We start from the raw sequence: 20,894 nt of genomic DNA, 5'->3' as shown, positions 1-20,894 counted from the left end.
TCTCTCTCACTGTCTCTCTCTTCTCTCAAATAAATAAATAAAATGTTAAAAAAAAAAAAAAAAAAAAAAAACAAAGAGAGAGAGAGAGAACATATGCCTGCAGGGAGGGGCAAGGGGAGGAGACAAGTCGACTCCCCACTGACGGATCCAAGAGTCCAACACAGAACTTGATCCCAGAACCCCGAGAGCATGACCTGAGTTAAATCCAGAGCTGGACGCTTCAAAGACTGAGCCATCCAGGTGCCCCTAAATTTCTCTTTTGCAGAATAAAAACTCTCTTCCATTTAGTAAAACAGATCGTCAGATAACAAATCCTTGTTTGCGAAGTCAAACTTTAAGTTTCCTAAAAGGCCCAAAGATACATTCTTGATATGTGACGTATTTTTATCTTCTTTTTTAAGAATTCATTTTGCACATCACTGGATCATACAATATACTGAAGATTGTCTATATTATACATCTGACCAAACAAGTAAGCAGTGTTCTCTCAGGCTGAAAGAATAAGCTAATCTTTAGCAGGTACACAAATACAGTACACAGTTGTGTACTGTCTGAATTCCCAGTTTTTTAAGTTTGTAGTTCTTCCTGAACTTTCTGTGAAAATTAAGGGACACTGATACTATTTTAACCATTTTCATATGTATTTTTAAGTAAGGGTACTTTTGTTCAGCATCTTCATTATTTTTCAGGTATCCCATTTTTTCCTTCTATTTAACTTTGGTTCATAGGTGGAATATCTGATCTACTCCAATCTCTTCTTTATAATATCCAAATAATCTTTTGTCATTGAGTAGAAAACAGGTCCCAAATTTAAGAAGAATTTAGGAGTACCAGGGTGACTCAGTCAGGGGTCTGACTCTGGATTTCAGCTCAGGGAATCTGGAACCATTTTCCATTATCATGTTCTGTATCTCACTTGTCTTGTCATTTGCCTCTTTATTATCAATCTGATTCTCTGCCTAATTACATTTCAATTATTTGAATTCTGATTACACCTTTATTTTTATTCTTCTATAAATGAAAGGACCCATGACTTGCACCCTTCCAATAATAACTTACACCTTGACCTCCAAATATTTTTTTCAAGGGGCACCTGGGTGGCGATTAAGCGTGAACTCTTGATTTTTGCTCGGGTCATGATCTCAGGGTCATGAGATGGAGCCCCATGTCAAGCGCTGCATTAGGTGTGAAGCTTGCTTAAGATTCTCTCTCCCTCTGCCCCTCCCCCGTTCTCTCAAAAAAAATTCTTTTTTTTCAAACTACTTGCACATATTTTTTATTTTTTTTCAAAATACTTGCATATAGTACATAATATGGAAGTATGTGGGGAGTGGGAGAAAAAGGTAGTTATGGCCCAATGTAAATTTTGCAAGTCTTTTTAATTTATGTGCAAGTATTTTGAAAAAGAAAAAAAGAAAACTTTTTTATTGCATAATAAGTAGTAATTAAACTACTAAACTATCACTGTAATTAAATTATTAGAAAATCAAGTAATGATTTAATACAATAAAAAGCTTAAAATATAAGTCCATAATTACTTAACTTTCCTTTTAAAAGTTATGGATTTTATAGAGAGATAAAAACCAACTATCTTTTTTCCAGTGACAGAAATTTTTTAAAAGAATCTAAAGAACACTCTAAGAAAACTGATTTCTAGATTTACTTACCTGAGGGATAACAATATCTGCTAATGCTTTCGAAAGCCTGTATAATTCCATTGTATTTTCTAATTTCAAGGAACCATTATGCTGGACATCATATTTTATACAGTCATATATGTCAGGGATTTTACTAATGTCATATCTTCCATTCTTTGTCTTAAAGTCCTTCTCCAACTTGGACCATCTACGTAGCATAAGCTCTAATGTTTCACTGTGGTAAAGCTGAATATCTAAAACAACATAACGGATTTAGTATTATTAAACTTAGATTAAGGGAATATACTAAAATGTTGATATTTAGAAACTTTTAAAAGTTGATAATTAGAAACTTTTTTTAGTGTCAGAGGTAAAACTATTAAAAGAGTAGGGAATGTTATCATAGTTATATACCATTTGCAAGCATTTATTTTGTAGACTTTCAAAGAATAAATAATTGGCTTAGGACTTGGGTTAAAGAAAAGACCTTTATGTTACACACTTCAATAATCAGAAGAAAAAGAACAATTATAACAGACCTCTTTAAGACTATTTACAATTCTAAATTTTAAGTACCATTCTTTCTTACTAGATTCACAGAACTAACAACAGAATAGACACTCTTTAGCAGAAAGGAACCTTGGAAATTAAACAGTTCAAAGGATTTATTTTTACAGGAAGAATTCTAGATTTCAAAGTTGCTCAAGTTATAACAAAGTTAATATCAGAGTTACAGCCCAGATCATCTTCCCATGTTTGTTTCTGATAAGCTGCCTACCTGCCGCTTAACTATATGACAGTGCTATGGGATTAATCAAACAATAATATTTTATTATTTTTTTCATGTTATCATAGAGAAAAGAAACTGTAACCTAGCTATTATTCTTTTGCTGGATGTATGTTCACTCAGACCTAGAACAGTATGAGGCTTAATTTAAGATTGATGTATCTTGTTTTAAAATGTTTATTTAACTGGATAATAATTTTCATTTGTTTCATGTCCCAAGGAATACGTAATATTTACCTGATGATTTGGGATCTTCCATTCGATGTCGGATTTGAGAAGTCAAACTTTGTATCAAGGAATAAACTTTATCACAGGTCTTAACAGGATTTTTAATTAAATGCATTGATTTAATTAGAGAAATGCTTCCAGATGGAGTAAGCTACAAATGAAGACAGTAAAAATTTTACATCTAGTTATGCTTAATTATCCAAGAGAATAATACACAAAATTTTCCAATAGCTGGAGAATAATTCTATATCATAAATTAAGATGACCCCCCAAAATATAGTAATAAGATCAAGAAGGAAGTAAAAATTTCAGAATTTTATGTCAAAAAAATAGTAAAGATTAGTTATCATAAGATTACTCACAGAGAAAATTTAGCAGAAGTACTCTAACTTACAATGAAATTTTATTCTAACTTACAGTGACAAATTGTTGACTCAGGATGGTTTTAATATAATGTATTATATATAATGTATATATAATGTAATATATTGCATATATTTACATGCAATAACCCTAAGACTCCATCACTATCATTATCTTTCTTCCAGATGAGTTTTTTAACAGAGGTTACATGACATGCCTAAGATCAAACCAATAGTAGGTCAAGAGTGAGAGAAAAATCGGCGCCTGGGTGGCTCAGTGGGTTAAAGCCTCTGCCTTCAGCTCGGGTCATGATCCCAGGATCCTGGGATTGAGCCTGCATCGGGCTCTCTGCTCGGCAGGGAACCTGCTTCCCCCCCTCTCTCTGCCTGCCTCTCTGACTACTTGTGATCTCTGTCTGTCAAATAAATAAATAAATAAATCTTTTAAAAAAAAAAGAGTGAGAGAAAAAAAGCAGGTGGTCTGGCTATAGAGCTTGTCCTCTTAATGAACATGCTAATGCTATTGTGATGAGATTTTCCTAAGTCAACAAAATCCGTTAGTGACAACACAGTTTCAAATTAGTTTTGATATTTAGCATGGCAAGTTATTTTATCATTAAGAAAGTTTCTTTAAAGTATGTAAATTGAATTTCACTTCTTTTTATTATAAACTAGTTAGTTTGGATCAATCCAACCATTGAAGAAAAGTAAGATTCTGGGCTAACTTCTGTATTTCTGCTTTAAGGTACCTGAGAAATAGCATGGTAAGAAATTGTGGCAGCCGAACTCATAGGTCAGAGATCCAGAGAATGATCCTGGCATTTAGGTCTATTTTTGTACCAGAGACATTTATTGAGTCTGAATAGATAGCAGAGAGGTAGAATAGAGGTTTAATAGTCTTATTAGGTTAAGGCGACCAAAGTGAAGTATAGTGTTCCCAAAAGTAGAACTCTGGCAAACTACACATTTAAGGTTTGAAAAAGTAAAGATGAATCAGAAGCAAACCAATCCATGAACAAAATGCAGACTAGGTTCAAGTCAACTATTGGCTCTGAAAAGATCTGTTCTGAAATTGGACTAAGGCAATCCTAGATTGTTGTACCGACAGGTAAATGGCAGGAACAAATTAAGAAAGCCATATAGGAAGATGATAATATAATCTTAAGCTAACTTTATTTCCACAAACAAATATGCATCCATTACTCAAGATACTCAGGCACAAAAGAAAACAGGACAGTATAAATGCCAATAAGCATAATACACAATAGAAACAGAACCAAAGAGACTCTAGGTATTAGATTTATTAAAAACTAAAAAAATGAGGAAAACACTAATTTGTAAAGATACATGCACCTTATGTCTACCACAGCATTATTTAAAATAGCCAAATAATGGAAGCAGTCCAAGTGTATACATATAGATGACCAGATAAAGGTGTGGTGTGTACAAACACACACACACACACACACACACACACACACACGAATATTATTCAACATGAAAAAGAATAAGATCTTGCCATTTGCAACATGGATAGATCTAAGGAGTATAGTGTTAAGTGAAATAAGTCAGAGAAAGACAAACACCATATGATTTCACTCCTATGTGAATTTAAGAATTTAAGAAACAAAACAAATGAAGAAAAAAGGTACAACCAAAACAACCACTCTTAACTGAAGAGAACAAATTGATGGTTACCACAGGGGAGGTAGGTGGAAGATGGGTGAAATAGTGATGGGAACTAAGATGACACTTAATCATGAGGAGTACTGAGTAATGTGTAGAATGGTTGAATCTCTATATTGTAAACCTGAAACTAATAAAACACTGTTAACTATATTGGAATTAAGAAAGAAAACAAAGAGTAAAAAATTAAACACCTGAAAAATGAGGAAACTTCCTGTGTTCAAAAAGATAAAAGAAAACACTAAAACTAAAAAACTGCAAATGACTGAAAAATGACAAATTCAATATTAAAATAGCAAAAAGAAATTTTAGAATTGAAAAATACGCTGGCTAAATTAAAAGCACATAAAATACAGCCAAATACTAACTTCCAATTAGTAAATTGGAAGACTGGTGAGAAAATTTTATCCATAATAAAGCATAGAGACCGAAGGATGAAAAAAAACTTTTTTTAAAGGATAAGAGAAGAGAAATTTCTAACAAACATGTATTTAGAGACCCAGAAGAAGGTAAGAAATGCTACATTAAAACACAAAAATCAAAACCAGAAAAACAACTTCCCAAAACTGAAGCCACAGATACAAGAATCCTAATCGACTACTAGCAGGATAAGTTAAAAAAAAAAAAAAAAAAAAAATCTAGGGGCGCCTGGGTGGCTCAGTGGGTTAAAGCCTCTGCCTTCAGCTCCGGTCATGATCTCAGGGTCCTGGGACTAAGCCCTACATCTGGCTCTCTGCTCAGCGGGGAGCCTGCTTTTCCTTCTCACTCTGCCTGCCTCTTTGCCTACCTCTGATCTCTGTCAAATAAATAAAAATTTTTTAAAAAATCTTAAAAAAAAAAAAAGCAATCTACATCTAAACATGTAACAAAATAACTGCTGAAAATCAAAGGCAAAAATGTTAAAAGTGGCCAGAAGGAGTTACTGAAGAATTTTTTTTAAAAAATTAATTAATTAATTAATTTTTAAAAAGATTATCTTCAAAGGTATAATAACAGTAAGATCATCAACTGACTTCGTAAGGGAAATGCTAGAAGCTACAAGATGGTCTAACAGTATCTTCAGTGCAATGAAAGAAAATAAATGTTATCCTGGAACTCTACACCCAGTGAAAATATCCTATATAGTCAAGTTGAGGGGCGCCTGAGTGCCTCAGCTGGTTAAGCATTCAACTCTTGATTTCGGCTCAGGTCATGATCTCAGGGTTGCGAGATTGAGCCTCACGTCAGACCCTGCTGCTGGGCATGGAGCCTGCTTAGGATTCTTCCTCTTCCTCTGCCCTTCCCTTACCCTCCCCTTTAGAAAAAAAAAAAAAATAGTAAAGTTGGAATAAAAACATCTTCCAACAGAAAAGAATTCACCACCAGTAGACTGATACTAACAGAATACAGTTGTTCAGACAGAGGGAAAATGGTCTTAAATGGAAACTATGGACTTCCAAAAGAATAAAAGGTCATTTAAAGGGCAAATGAGAGGCGCCTGGGTGGCTCAGTCAGTTAAGCCCGCAACTCAATTTCAGCTCTGTTCTTGATCTCAGGGTCTTAAGTTCAAGCCCCTGCACACCGAGCATGGAGCCTACTAAAACAAAACATAACAAAACAAAACAAAAAACCCAAAAAAGGGCAAATTAATGGATAAATTTAAATAAAAACTCCTTGCATAAAAGAGTAACAAAATGACATTGTACAGTTTAAAATACACAAAATTAAACAATATTAAGAGCATAAAAGTTACAGGTAGGCAAATGTTACAAGGATTTTAAGGCTTGCTGCTAAATGTATGGTCTAAGGAGTAGGCACTGACACGAACTGGAAGCTTATTAGAAAGCTGAATCGTAGTCTCCATCCCAGATAGGATGAATAAGAATATGCATTTTTAATAAGACTTCAGATGATTATTATGCAAGTTAACGTTTGCATAGTATTTTTCTAGAATCTGTGCATTGTCCAGAGTAAGAGCACCATGTATGTAAACATTTGACTTTAAGAAGTCATAGAAGCAGGGCACCTAGGTGGCTCAATGGGTTAAGCATCTGCCTTCAGCTCAGGTCATGATCTCAGGATCCTGGGATGGAGCCCCACATCAGGCTCTCTGTTCGGCAGGGAGCCTGCTTCTTCCTCTTTCTCTGCCTGCCTCTCTGTCTACTTGTGATCTCTCTGTCAAATAAATAAATAAAATCTTAAAAAAAAAAAAAAAAAAGAAGTCATAGAAGCCTACTGTTATCTCTGGGGTAATGACAAAACAAAAAATAAAATCAAATATAATTTTTAAGCTAACAGAAATAAGTAAGTAAAAAGTACCAATTTCAACAAAGGAAGAGAGAAAAATTAAGGCAGTATAAATGTAAAGCCCTTGAAAATATAGTGGATTCACATCTAAATTTGCCAGTAATTTATATTGTAAATAAAAATGCCCTAAATATTTTCATAATACATTTTTAAAAATCCAGCTATATGCTGATTACAATAGATATATCTAAAAACGTAATTTAAAAAAAACATAATTTCACAAAGACTTAAAGTAAAAAGATAAAAAAGATACACAATGCAAGACCAAGTAAGAGGGGAAAAACTGTTGTTGCTTATATTAACCTCAAATGTTGATGCAAAAAGTACTGGTGGAGATATATCATTTCTAAATTTGTGTCTGTCCAACAACATGTCATCAAATATGTAAAGCAAAGATTAAGAAAACTACAAAGACAAGGAAAATCCACAGTTAGGGAAATGTTCACACACAACAACAACAAAAAAAAAACAAAAAAATTCAGGAAGAATTCTTGTTTTTACTAAAATGGTATAAAGTTTAACTCAAAATGCCATAGGTTTGGAAATTTTGAAAAACAAACAAAAAAACAAAACCCTCTGAATAATCTATGATCAAAGAAGAAAAATCAAAGGAAATTAGAAAATATCCCAAACCACACAAACCTCAAAATTTATGCATGCAGTAATAAAGAGAAATTTATAGCCTAAAGTCTGTATTTTAGAAAAGACTGAACATTCATGAGTTAATAAGCACACAGCTAGTGAAATGAGTTTATGGAAATAGAAGGAATATAATATTAAACAAAAATTAATCAAATGGAAAACAAGTACATAATAAAGAGGACCAAAAAATCAAAGATATTTCTTTGAAAGGACTAGTAAAGTATATCAACCAGTCCAACTGATCAAGAGAAAAAAGACAGTACAATGTTATGAAACAGAAAAGGACATCTCTACAGATCCTGCAGACATCACAAAGAATTTTAAAAGGATATGATAAATAAATATGATAAATAAGAATGTAATTTAATACTGACACAAAATATACTAACTGAAAATTAGTAAGTACTCTGGAATCCATAATTACAATGATTACATGATTTCCCACAAAGAAAATCTCCATAGGGTTTACTAGTAAATTTTACCAAATATTTAATTAAAGATATGTACACAAACTCTTTCCACAAAATAGGACACCCTAACAAATTTTAGGGGATTAACATAATTCTAATATTGAAAGCAGACCAAGACATAAGAACAAAAATGTGAAGGTCAGTCTAACTTGAACACAGATGTAAAACTCTTACCCAAAAATAGCAAACCCAAACTAGGGATATATATTAACAACAACAATAACAAAATACATACATACACATATACATATAAAAGTTGAGTTTATTCTAAGAACCACGATAGCTTTGATATCCCCCCAAAATCAAACAATACAAGAGATAAAAAGGAAATAATGATAAAATTCACCAACTTTTCATTTAACAAAACAGGAACAAAATGGAATTTCCTTATTTTGAAAAAGAATAGCTATTTAAAAATCTATAGAAAACATAGGGGCGCCTGGGTGGCTCAGTGGGTTAAAGCCTCTGCCTTCGGCTCAGGTCATGATCCCATGGTCCTGGGATCGAGCCCCACATCGGGCTCTCTGCTCAGCAGGGAGCCTGCTTCTCCCTCTCTCTCTCTGCCCACTTGTGATATCTCTCTCTCTGTCAAATAAATAAATAAAATCTTAAAAAAAAAAAATCTATAGAAAACATATTTAATGGACAAGTGTTAAAAGCTATCTTTGAGAACATGGACAAGATATACCATTTCTATTTAATACTGTTTATAAGCTAGTTACTGAAGATAAGAAAAAAAAATAAATAAAATCAGAAAGGAAGAAAAAACCCTATATGCTTTTAAAGGATAAAGAAAAATCTACCAATAAATTATTCAAGTAATAAATGAGTTCAATAAGGTTGATGCATACAAAGTCAACATTAGCTATTTTTACGTAACAACAGAAAATAAAATTTTTAGAGGTACTATTTACAACAGCATTAAAAATATATTAAAAGAAATACATTTTCAGAAACTACAGATGTGATCCATGTAAACCAATACTGCAACAGGATTTTTGACAGGTTATTTTTAAATTTACATGGAAATGCAAGAAAAGCCAAAAAAAAAACTTGAAGAAGGGACCTTGTAGTACTTGGGAGATCAAGAAAAGAATATAGTATAGAAAAAAATCATGTATATATATTATAAAGATGGTACCACAAAGTAGAGGGGAAAGGATAGTCTTTCAGGATGTGGTGCTGAAGTATCTGGGATGTATAAACAGCTGGGTAAAAATCAATTTCGACATCCTATAGCACACTGAAACGTCAATTTTAGCCAGTTTATAGATAAATGTGAAGGGCAAAACAGTAAATCTTACAGAAGGTCATACATAAGACTATTTTATGACCTCTAATTAGAAAAAGATATTAGAAGCAATACATTAAAATGCACTGACCACAAAGGGGAATGGGAGATACCAGCATCCAGTTATTGAATGAGCAAGTCATGGGGAAAAACAGCAGAGCACAGGGAATATAGTCAATGGTATTTTAATAGTGTTGTACGGTGACAGATGGTGGCTACACTTGTGGAGAGCATGGCACAACATACACTCTTGTCTGTCTAATCACTAATCAACTAATCAACTAATTATGTGTTGTATACCTGATACTAATGAAACAATGTGTGTCATTATACCTCAATAATTAAAAAAAAAAAAAGATACTAGACTACACTAAAAAAATGGACTGACCATAAAGGAAAAAATTAAACTTGGAATTCATGAAAAATGAGAACGTCTGCTTATTGAAAAATATCATAAAGTCTCAGAGTAGGTGGTAGGATTTAGAATACATATAAAAAAGAGCTCATATTCAAAATAACTTAAGAACTTCTACCACTCACTAAGAAAAAAACAGACAAGCAGTAGAAAAAAGGACAAGAGACTTGAAGAGAAGGCCTCAGGAAAGGATAGCTAAATGATCAAAAGATACTAAAACCACACTGAGCTACTATTACACATCCACCTTCAGAACAGTCAAAACTGAATAGTCTGAGAATACCAAGAATAGAGACTATGTAGAATAATGATTATTTTCATGGACTTCTGGTGGAAGCGTAAATTGGCTCAATAATGGCTTTGGAAAACAGTTTGACATTATCTACTAATATTGAAACAGAAGCTTATGGTGGGTCACAACAATTCCAATCTTAGAATACACCAAGAGAATGTATGCTCATATGCACTAGGAGATGCACAATGACCGTCTCAGCAGTATTAATCATAAGAGCACAAGACTGTAACGATGATACAAAGTATATATAAATTATAGTATACTCATAGAATAAAACACGGGTCATCAAACTACGGCCTACAGGCCAAATGTGGCCTGTGGCATAGCCCATGAGCAAAGAACGGTTTTTACATTTTTTAAAGGGGGTTAAAAAACAAAAAGAATATGCAACAAGAGACCAAAGTGACCCACAAAGCCTAAAATTTACTATCTGGTCTCTCACAGAAAAAGTTTGCCAATCCCTAAAATAAAATACTACATAGAAGCGATTACTGGTTAACCGTGGAAATTCTCAAAAATATGGATGAACGTCATAAACACGGTATTGAGCAAAAGAAGCCAAACATAAAAGAAAACCTACTCTATTGTATGAAGCTTAGAAAACAGCCAAAACTGAGACCATAGCAATTAGGGATACATACTTATCCAAGTAAGTTTCTTGATATGAGAAGACTTTAAAAAAGAGCAATAGAAAGTAAGGATAGTAATTATTTCTAGGAGATTGGGAAGGAGCTACAATTGAGGAGGGGCACACAGGGGTCAGAGGTGTCCCAATGTTCTATTTCTGTTTCTGGATGGTGGCTATATGAGTATTTGCTTTCTAATACAACAGGCTCTAAGTTTATGTTTTATATACTTTTCTGTACATGCATGATATTTCACAATGTAAAAGAGTTTGTTTAGACCCACCTTTTCATAGTCTTCAGCTGTAAAATCTCTATCTTTCTGAAGTATTTCATGAAGTCTTGCTTTCACACGTTGCTGACAACTGCTCAAAGAGTCACTGTCACTATCCAAAAGACCATTCATATTTGCACTTTTTACCATCTGAACAAGAATGGGTGTAAGCTCTCCTTCTAGAGCTAAGAGCCCCTAAACATATTGAATAAAGCCAATACAGATTTTAAAATTAGTATACAAATTAATAGAAAGCATTTTAGTAATTATTTTGTTACATGCTGAATTTCACAAGGCATAGGCTAACTATGTGCAATAAATAAACTGTTAATAATATAGCCCATCACCATTTCAGGGCCTGAGTTTGAAATTTCAAATTTAGAATTTTTAAACATTGCCTTAGCAAAAATCTTTTAAAATGTAATATTAGATGACATTCCTAGTAATTCTAAAAAACATTTATACCTTTGCAAAAGCAGCTGCAGTCATCTGTACTCGTCCCTCATCAGAGGCATATATTTTGAGGTCATGTCGATAGGTACTATGTAATCTAAGTAAACCACAACCAGGAAATCCTGCATAATCTCCTGAAAATAAATACTCAAATCACTTAAGCTATATTTTTGTCTCACTATATTTCTACAAATATTTAGAAACATCACAAAATAAGTGAAGATTTGACAACATAATGCATAGATATAACCAAATTAAAGAAACGACAAGATTTACCTTGACCTCCAGGATACATACACCTGAAAGCTCTTCCAAGTTCTTCAGCCTGGACCCTGCCGGCAGGAGTTAGTTCTCCTCCCCATTTTAGAACCAAAAGTAAGGATGGTTCTTCTCTTCGGCTGTCTAAGACACATGTGAATGGATGGAGGCAAATGTCAAGTTTGTTTCTTTTAAAGAGACATATTATCAAGATTAATTTTTTCTTTGTTCTCTCTTCTGCAGTGAAATATAACTTTTATCTAAATTATCTTGTTCCTTTGAACATACCTATCTGTAGGCTTTTGTTTCTTTCAGGAACACTCTTTGCTCCTTCAGTTAAAATCTTACTCAAATTTCAAAATCTCTTCCATACTTTACGAAGAAGGCTCTTTCTCAGTTTTCTGAAAGAAGTATTGCTTCTACCTTCCCTGCTATCATAGTGACAGGACACCAATAAGATTTGCCCAATATATTTAATTTAGTTGTGCTAGCGATGTTAGATTAAGAGCTCCCTGACCACAGGATCAAGATCTTATCTTTATATCAAAAGTCTCACATAAAAGGTAATGCTACCTGAAGTGAAGATACATACATTTTTATGATGAGAAATTAATGATCTGCATAATTTTAGGAAGACATGAGATGAGAAAACCTAAAATTTATTATAATTTAAGTTTATGAATGATATATATAATAAAATGTAGCCAAGAGCAATTTTTTAAATTTGGAATTGTACAATCTCTTTATGTTCCTTACCAAAGATTTTTCTCAGATATTGGGGGAAGTTCCACAAGCAAATGAGTTTCTATACTTAATTCATCTGCTCTTTATCATGTCCTAAGATTTGTATTGGGCTACAGAAACAAAGGTAATTTTAAAATAAGCAATAGGGGGCACCTCGGTGGCTCAGTCAGTCTGGCATCCGCCTTCAGCTCAGGTCATGATCCCAGGGTTCTGGGATCTAGGCCCCTCGTTGGGCTCTTTGCTTAGTGGAGAGCCTGCTTCTTCCTCTCCCTCTGCCACACCCCTGCTCTTACACTTTCTCTGTCTCTCTCAAATAAATGAATGAAGTCTTTTAAAAAAATAAATTAATTAAAATAAATAAATTTTAAAAATAAAAATAAGCAATAGAAGTGCTAAAAAACTTAATGTTGACTCATTAAAAGTGATAGAAATCAACCTTTGTCTTGGGATTAGATAGTAGTTGTGTTTATTACATAGGCCAATATTAATTTATGGAAGGAAAATTAATTAACAGACTTTTTCAATCACAGTTATTTACTGAATTTTTTTATCACAAACAATAACAGAAATTAATCTGTATTGCTATTAATCACAAGTGTGACAAAACAGCAACATGTCAAATTTTAAAAATAAATTTATTAAAGATCAACATAATCAAACTTGTGCTTTCATTTAAGATAATCATTACTTCAATTTATGCTACTATAAATAATGACACTGAGAATATTCCCAAAGATCAATCTTTCCCTGAATATCTAACCACTTCCTTGGGATCGATTCTTCTTATTTTTCCCCAAGATTTTATTTATTTATTTGAGAGAGAGAGCATGAGACAGAAGGTCAGAGGAAGAAGCCGACTCCCTGTGGAGCTGGGAACCTGAGGCAAGACTTGATCCAGACACTCTGGAATCATGAGTTGAGCCAAAGGCAGTTGCTTAACCAACCAAGCCACCCAGGCGCCTAAGATTCTTCTAAGTAGAATTAAGATCAACGCATATGAACATTTTCTGAAGTTTCTAATATATACTGCCAAAATAACTTTTCAAAGAGTTATGTCAATTTATACTCCAATCAATAGACTGAAATATACTCACACTGTTTTCTCATTAATATCCTTTATCACTGATTTGACAAAGAATAAGAAAACACTTTGCTAGTGTGATAGGCAAAAGTAGTTACTACTATTATTATCATTATTTTACTGGGCATCTATACTCCTCTATGAAATGGCTTTTCTAACCCCTGCCCATTTTTCTTTTAAAAGGTAAATGAATTTATGGAGTCTTACGCTGACTGCTTTTAGAGACTGACCTTCTTTAAATGCTTATTCTTTTTCAGTGGAGGAAAACAGCTATATCAGAAACATCTTCATTATGTACTTTTTTAGTTTTCTTGTACTTTTTGAGCTTTCTTCCTGTATACTCTGTCCTCTTTTACGAAAAGAGGAAGAAAGGGATCCATTAAGTAACATGTAGTCATAAATAAACTTTCTGAAACAATCCCAGAGTAAAAAGGAAGTCCGAAGCAGTTTCCAAAACAATAAAATCTATCCTTAAAGGATCAAGAATAAAATCTATCCTTTACTTAAAATATAGTGAGGGAAAGTTAACAAAACTCTACTTTATTTTTTCCTTTATTCAGTATGTCAGTCCCTAAATTATTACACTCAAGAGGGCCCGAAGGTAGTCAAATGAGTAGTTAAGTCCCTACACATAATTAAAACACAATAGACATTAATAGTGATATACCTTCTTCTTCACTAGATGTTTTAGGACAACCATGAGGGAGATAAGTTAATTGGACTTTACGATTTATTCCAGAAAAATGGCCATACCTGAAAAACAAACGACAAGCAAAACAAGTAACATTTAGTAAGTATTCAATGCAATCTCCTAAAGAAAAATTAAACTCGTCTAGAGAAAAACTAAATCTACATATTAATGTGCCTTTCTATTCGTAATTAATTGCTGAATTCTCTAACATATCCTACCAGAAAATCTCCATAAAATAGTTATTCATTTTAATCACATTAAAAATGAAAATACAAAAAAGCTTCTCTACAAAACTCAGACAATTTTGAAGAGATGAAGAAGTATAGAAATATAAAAAAATAAATGTATGGGTATCTAAACGAAATAAGATTCTAAGTGGTCAAATATGTAAAGCTTACAATAGGCATACCGGTGTTATCAATTTCACTTGACTAAAAGAGCTCAAAATTGTTTTTTAATTAAACAACATTTAATCAGTGGTCATGTTAGCAATTTGGCTTTCATCCTAAGTAGTACTTCACAAAATATCCAAATTCTTCTCATCAAAATGAAAAGTAAAACTAAAATAATAACCTTCAAAACAACCATCTATTTTCTCACTGGTACAAATAAAAATCTCACTAGACCTTCACTAATTTCTCTTCAGCTTCAGCAATAAATTACAAAAAGATTAAACTGTAAAGGAAACTTAACAAACTCATACATTAAAAAAAAGAACACAGCAAGTAATTATCAAAGTTAAGGGTTTCAGAAAGATTCTCACATTTCTAATACAGTCTTAAGTTGTTCAAGTTTTGACTTGTTTTCTTCAATTTCAGAATCATTATTTTGCCCCAGCTCCATAAGAAGTTGTCGGGCAATGTCCAGCACTTCCTATAAAATAATAAAGAACTGAATTTTTATGTAACATTGCCATTAACAATTTAAAACCAACAAGAAATAAAATGCACTTGCCTGTAATTGTTTTGGCTTTTTGAGTTTTAATTTCCCCGATTTGTATCCATCACACTTTTCAAAAAGATCAAAAAATCTTATAAAAAAAGACAGCACAGTTAGTCCTTTGCAATAATTAGTATTAATACCATATACTTACACAAACCACTTATAATGAAGATATGGGACTCAGGTCTATGGATTTCAAATACTGTGTGTTCTCTTTCACTATAGAAGGTTGCTCCTCCACTATGGGCAATAAAACTTACTATTCTCCTGAGCACATCAAACTAACAATCACTAGATTATTTTAAAAAGTTTTCTCATGATGGAAACTGAGTATATGATTGTAATACTAAGTATTACATTCTCTGAAGTGACTGCATACCCATACATATCAAAAATGTTTCAACACATATTTATTGGCTCAAGTTTTCAAATTTTATTATTTCCAAATCAAATACTGAAGAGAAATAAGATAAACTTCCATTCTACTAATATTCTTCTAGAAGGTTGAGAGGTTAAAGACTCATAGAAACCAATGAAGAGAGTAACAAACCAAGATTAAACAGAACACCTTAGGATGTTTATGCCTTTCCAGCAGTAAACAAAAGTCAGACCAGATGGATGATAATTGATGGATATTAACATAATTTTCAGATGCTGATACACACAGTTATTTTACATGGATTTTCACTGCATCCAGCAGTTTAAATTAATGGCCAAGAAATGGGGAAACAGATTTTCTATAATATGTGTTAATCAAATCAGGTAATCACCTATCAGAAATCTTAAATTATTCCTCCTAAAACATACTTTTGATGCCTCACTTCCATTTTCATTTTTTGTTTTGGTGTTCGATCCCCATGACGTATCACAGCTATGACACATCTAAGTTCCATCCTAAAATTTAAAAAAAAAAAAAAAATGTTTTCAATTTTCTAACAAAGTTTTCTGTTAAATAATTCAGACTAATACAACAGCTCATTATTTGTTTAGAGCTACCTTTTACATTTATTTGAGAGCTTTCCTAAGAAGAACAGTATTTGTAACAACCAGTTGATTTTATCATATTCAATCTTAAGATTTTTAGAAGCTGGAGGGGGAGTAATATGAAGCTTTATATTAGCTTCCTCTCTAGAGATGGTTATGCTCACACTGGGATAAAAGTAAACGAATGGCAATCCTGGAACTTCATGAAATACTTGTTCTGTAGCATAGATCGTTATAGACTGAGATTTCATTAAAACAAAGCAAAATAAAGCTTTACTTTATAGCTGCTATATTTATTTTGCCCTTGTAAGAACAGAACAGGTATTTCAAACTCAAATTACTAGAAGATAATACAGTCTTAGAAAGAATGCTAGGGGTACTTTAGAGTGTGCCGAACTGAAGCCACAGAATACAACCCTGCAGGATTTTAATAAGTTACCTAAAAAAATGTTATGCTAAATAGTTTGAGAATACTGGTTTAAAAACATTATAAATATTTTTTTGCCCCCCCACCCAACCAAGACTTCTCAGAATTTTTAACATGCTAATGTAAATGTCTAAGCTGTGAATATGAAGCATTTGGTCAACTCACCTGAGTAGCAGGTGAGTTTCAAGCAGTAATTTTCACTAGGAGAATGTTATGAGACACCCTGGCAATATTGTCCTAATTAATTTACTTCAAGACATACCTGTGTATTTTTTCTGTACACACTCAGAAGTTGTAAAACCATCAACTATGAACCTTTAAGTGACATACCTGTTGGCACCTCATTTATTTCTTTGACTTAATTCAATAGTTCTATAATTATCTAAGCATTTTTCAGAATTTTTTTCCCCACAGAATTTTATTTTTAACAATATAAAAGATTTTTAGTCTAGGTGGACCCTGCAAAAGCATATAATCTATTTCTCCATCTGCCAAGTGAATCATATGAAAACATACACAGCAAAGTGTCCAATAACCATCAGAAATTTAATCTCTATTGTAACAGCAGAGACCGATATACAAAACCACACGAATTACTAAAAGAAAATATTCAAACTTACATAGTTCCAGATGTAGTTGGTACAATTGGGATATCTTCAGCTTCTAAGGGTATTGACCAGGGGATATGAAATTGTGGAGCAAGCTCTCTCATTACAATATTGCTTTGATACCAAAAAAAAAACACTAGAAATTAGTTCATTTTAAGACAAAACTCAGTATTTAATGACTAATAATACAGAATCATAAAAGGTCAAACTAGTGATTCTGTGATTATAGCACATAAAAAGTAACTCAAAGAATCAATCCTGATTAAAACAAAGATTAGCAGTTCTAAACTGGTACATTAGAACACACTGAAGAAACGCTATAAATTTGGAATTACTGGGGCGCCTGGGTGGCTCAGTTATTAAGCATCTGCCTTCTGCTCAGGTCATGATCTCAGGATACTAGGATCGAGCCTCGCTTCGGGCTCTCTGCTCAGCAAGAAGCCTGCTTCTCCCTCTCCCACTCCCACTGCTTGTGTTCCCTCTTTTGCTGTCTCTCTCTCTGTCAAATAAATAAAATCTTTAAAAAAAAAATTGGAATTATTTATTATTTACACTAGTTTCAAAGTATAAACCACACTGGAGTTAAATAAATCACTATAACTGCATTATATCCACTCAAAGATAAATTCTGAAAACAAAGATTGTCTCTTCTTTATGGCCACAGGTCATTTCTTTCTTTTTTTTTTTTTTTTTAAGATTTTATTTATTTATTTATTTAAAGTGTGTGAAAGAAGGTGGGGAGGGGCAGAGGGAGGAGAGACTCCCCAACAGGCTCCCCACTGAGGATGGAGCCCTACATGGAGCTCAATCCTAGGACCCTGAGAACTGACCTGGGCCAAAACCAAGAATCGGAAGCTCAAACAACTGAGCCACACAGGTGCCCCAAGGGTCCTTTCTTACCAGTTAATCACTTTTGAAATTACTCTACATACCATGGCTCTTTTTAAACAAATATCCATTATATTTTACTAATAGGGTTAACAATAATTTTATAATTACATGTTAAGTAATTATAAAACATTTTTTGTTTTGTTTCAATTCAGCATTCATGCTAAAATTTAGTAAGCTCCCCCAAATTTCACCTTAAGGGTCAGCTCTCCAATCTTTAAAATATATTATAAAAGCAAACTCCAATTACGACAATACATTTTTTTAATTTATTTTTATTAACATACAATGTATTATTCGCTTCAGGGGTACAGGTCTGTTGAGTCATCAGTCTTAAAAAATTCACAGCACTCACCATAGCACATATCCTCCCCAATGTCCATAACACAGCCACCCTATCCCACCCCCCAGCAACCCTCAGTTTGTTTCCTGAAATTAACAGGCTCTTATGGTTTGTCTCCCTCCCCAGTCCCATCGTGTTTCATTTTTTTCTCTCCCTTCCCCCCAGGACCCCCTTGTCCTGCCTCTCAAATTCCTCATATCAGAGAGATCATATGATAATTATGACAATACATTTTAAAATGTAAGTTTCTTAAGCCTTTGCCATATATACTTTGAAATGGTTTAAAAATATGTCTTGTGAATCTTCTAAATCAAGGTATAAGAAAATAGTTCAAAGAAAATAAAAATCGCATTTCTACATGTAGTAATTTCTTTTGGGTTCACTTGATAATCTCATGAGATTATCTTTAAGTGACATGTAATGATAGAAACAGTATCATTCAAAAGAAGTCTGAATTCCAAATATTTCTATTCTAATCCACTTACTTATTTCATGAATATTCATTTTATACCTTCAAGTAAGAAAATGAAACCTTTTCAACTGTAATCATATACCAAAAACTTGCAAAACAAAGTAACCTAATAAATTAGCTGTAATAATCACTGCATGGGGCGCCTGGGTGGCTCAGTGGGTTAAGCCTCTGCCTTCAGCTCAGCTCATGATCCCAGTGTCCTGGGATGGAGCCCCACATCGGGCTCTCTGCTCAGCGGGGAGCCCGCTTCCCCCTCTCTCTCTCTGCCTGCCTCTCTGCCTACTTGTGATCTCTCTCTCTGTCAAATTAAAAAAAAAAAAAAATCTTAAAAAAAAAAAAATCACTGCATAGCACTTCTAAATCTTTAAGTTAAAGTATCTTTAAGCCATCATCTATACTGGCCATAAATTACTCTGCCTTTGATAATCCAAAGTATAACTCAGGATTTGGTATAGTTCTTTGGGGAATGTCATTTTATGAACATTGATTTTTATTCTAGAGTGCTTTCAGGACCCTGATCATTTGATGTTTGCAATTATTTGGTTTCTGAATAGCTAGTATGCATTAGCTGTAACAAAGGTAAAGAGGAGAAATGTAAAGAAAAATTCTTACCCAAGTATTTTTGCACAATCATCATAATACTTCATGGAATTTTTCACAAAACTGAAGCCATTGACATCACAGACATAGGACTGTCCATTGGCCCGTAACAAATCAAAACCACAAACTGTTTGCTATTTAAAATAAATTATGTTTAAAGTTAGATTTGAATTAGGATCCACAGTTTTTCAGTCTTACAACATATCAAACTTTATAAATGCCTAAAAATTTACTACTGATTATTAGTTGATTTCATAGTAAGTAATAAATGAAATTACCCATCTCTAACCTGAGTACTCTGAAAATATATAAAACACTCCATATGACCATTTGAGTTCCCCCATGAAATAAATATAGAACCAAAATGTGTAAGAGATAAGAGAGGCCAAAAAATAACATACTATAAGATGTTCTTCAAGTAGCACTTAATTAAAAAACAAGAGTAAACGTTTTTCAAGGCTTTGTTAAATTTTGTCATAGTAGAAATTCTACTGCTTTAATCCAAAAATGCATAAAGGAAAACAGTTTCGAAGATATGTCCCAGAGGAAACATCCAATTACCCCTATGAATCTTTTTTTTTTTTTAACAAGATTTTATTTGAACCCCACCCAGTGGGGGGGTTCAAACTCAAACCCCGAAATCAAAAGTTGCAGGCTCTACTAACTGAGCCAGCCAGGTGCTCTGCCCTCTGAATATTTTACACCCTGACAACTATATCCTTGTGAGCACCTGAAATACATTTCTTTTATTCGGGAGAAGAAAACAGTTGCAAGTCTCCTGCTCAGGCTCCTGAAATTTTCTATCTTCTGCATCTTATATTCAAATTATCACATACCAGTATAATGGGATTTTAAGTCATGTCTTTTGGAATCCTGGTATTACAAAATTAAAACAATTTATATAAAGCTATTAAAATGTATTTATAGACAAATATTCCTTTCACAAAAGTGACTTCAATATATTAAGATGTAAAGGATTATTTAATACACTAGTAATACACTAGTCTTTACATTATATACCCAAGACAAGACTTCAAAAGGTAAAGTTTATCCTTTAAAAGATCAGATTGTACTACCTCGGTTTAAATCTTTAACATACATTATTGGAAGCCTAATGATATAGACTGAGGGAATTAGTCAAATGCTAGAAATAAAAAGTTTTCTTTAAGAAATGTATTCGTATTTGCTTTCATGAACACATTTTAACATATACTATAAATGGGCTAAAGGATGTATTGCCAAAGCTAGAAGACTGCTAAGGACCTTTTTTATTCAACAAAGCAAGCATTTATCAATTCTGAGTAAATAGTACTTTTAACCAGTTGTTTTTACCATGTTAAACAATATCTCTAAACACTGGTTAATGCTACTGCTTTAGTTAAGTCCATCAAACTTTAATTTCTGAAC

The 20,894-nt window shown here is 33.0% G+C and overlaps 1 protein-coding gene across 11 annotated transcripts in view; it reads right to left on the bottom strand.

Moving 5' to 3' along the window:
• LOC111148222 (diphosphoinositol pentakisphosphate kinase 2) overlaps positions 1–20,894 on the bottom strand; it is a 78,415-nt gene that overhangs the window by 37,714 nt on the left and 19,807 nt on the right. For 8 of the 11 annotated variants that reach the window (XM_022504689.1, XM_022504691.1, XM_022504683.1 and 5 more), the window contains exons 9-19: positions 19,500–19,621; positions 17,197–17,298; positions 15,973–16,059; positions 15,178–15,253; positions 14,987–15,096; positions 14,200–14,285; positions 11,726–11,851; positions 11,462–11,583; positions 11,009–11,191; positions 2,662–2,803; positions 1,668–1,891 (exon numbers count right to left, since the gene is read on the bottom strand). In XM_022504689.1, the coding sequence (XP_022360397.1) occupies positions 1,668–1,891; positions 2,662–2,803; positions 11,009–11,191; positions 11,462–11,583; positions 11,726–11,851; positions 14,200–14,285; positions 14,987–15,096; positions 15,178–15,253; positions 15,973–16,059; positions 17,197–17,298; positions 19,500–19,621 (1,380 nt within the window). The remainder of the gene's footprint in view (positions 1–1,667; positions 1,892–2,661; positions 2,804–11,008; positions 11,192–11,461; positions 11,584–11,725; positions 11,852–14,199; positions 14,286–14,986; positions 15,097–15,177; positions 15,254–15,972; positions 16,060–17,196; positions 17,299–19,499; positions 19,622–20,894) is intronic. The other 3 variants (XM_022504685.1, XM_022504690.1, XM_022504693.1) reach the window with 1 other exon arrangement.

Source organism: Enhydra lutris, unplaced genomic scaffold (genome assembly GCF_002288905.1).
Source record: "Enhydra lutris kenyoni isolate GAN:26980312 unplaced genomic scaffold, ASM228890v2 scaffoldscaffold19, whole genome shotgun sequence".
NCBI classification, from domain to species: Eukaryota; Metazoa; Chordata; class Mammalia; order Carnivora; family Mustelidae; genus Enhydra; species Enhydra lutris.
This window is presented reverse-complemented; position numbering and strand designations above follow the sequence as displayed.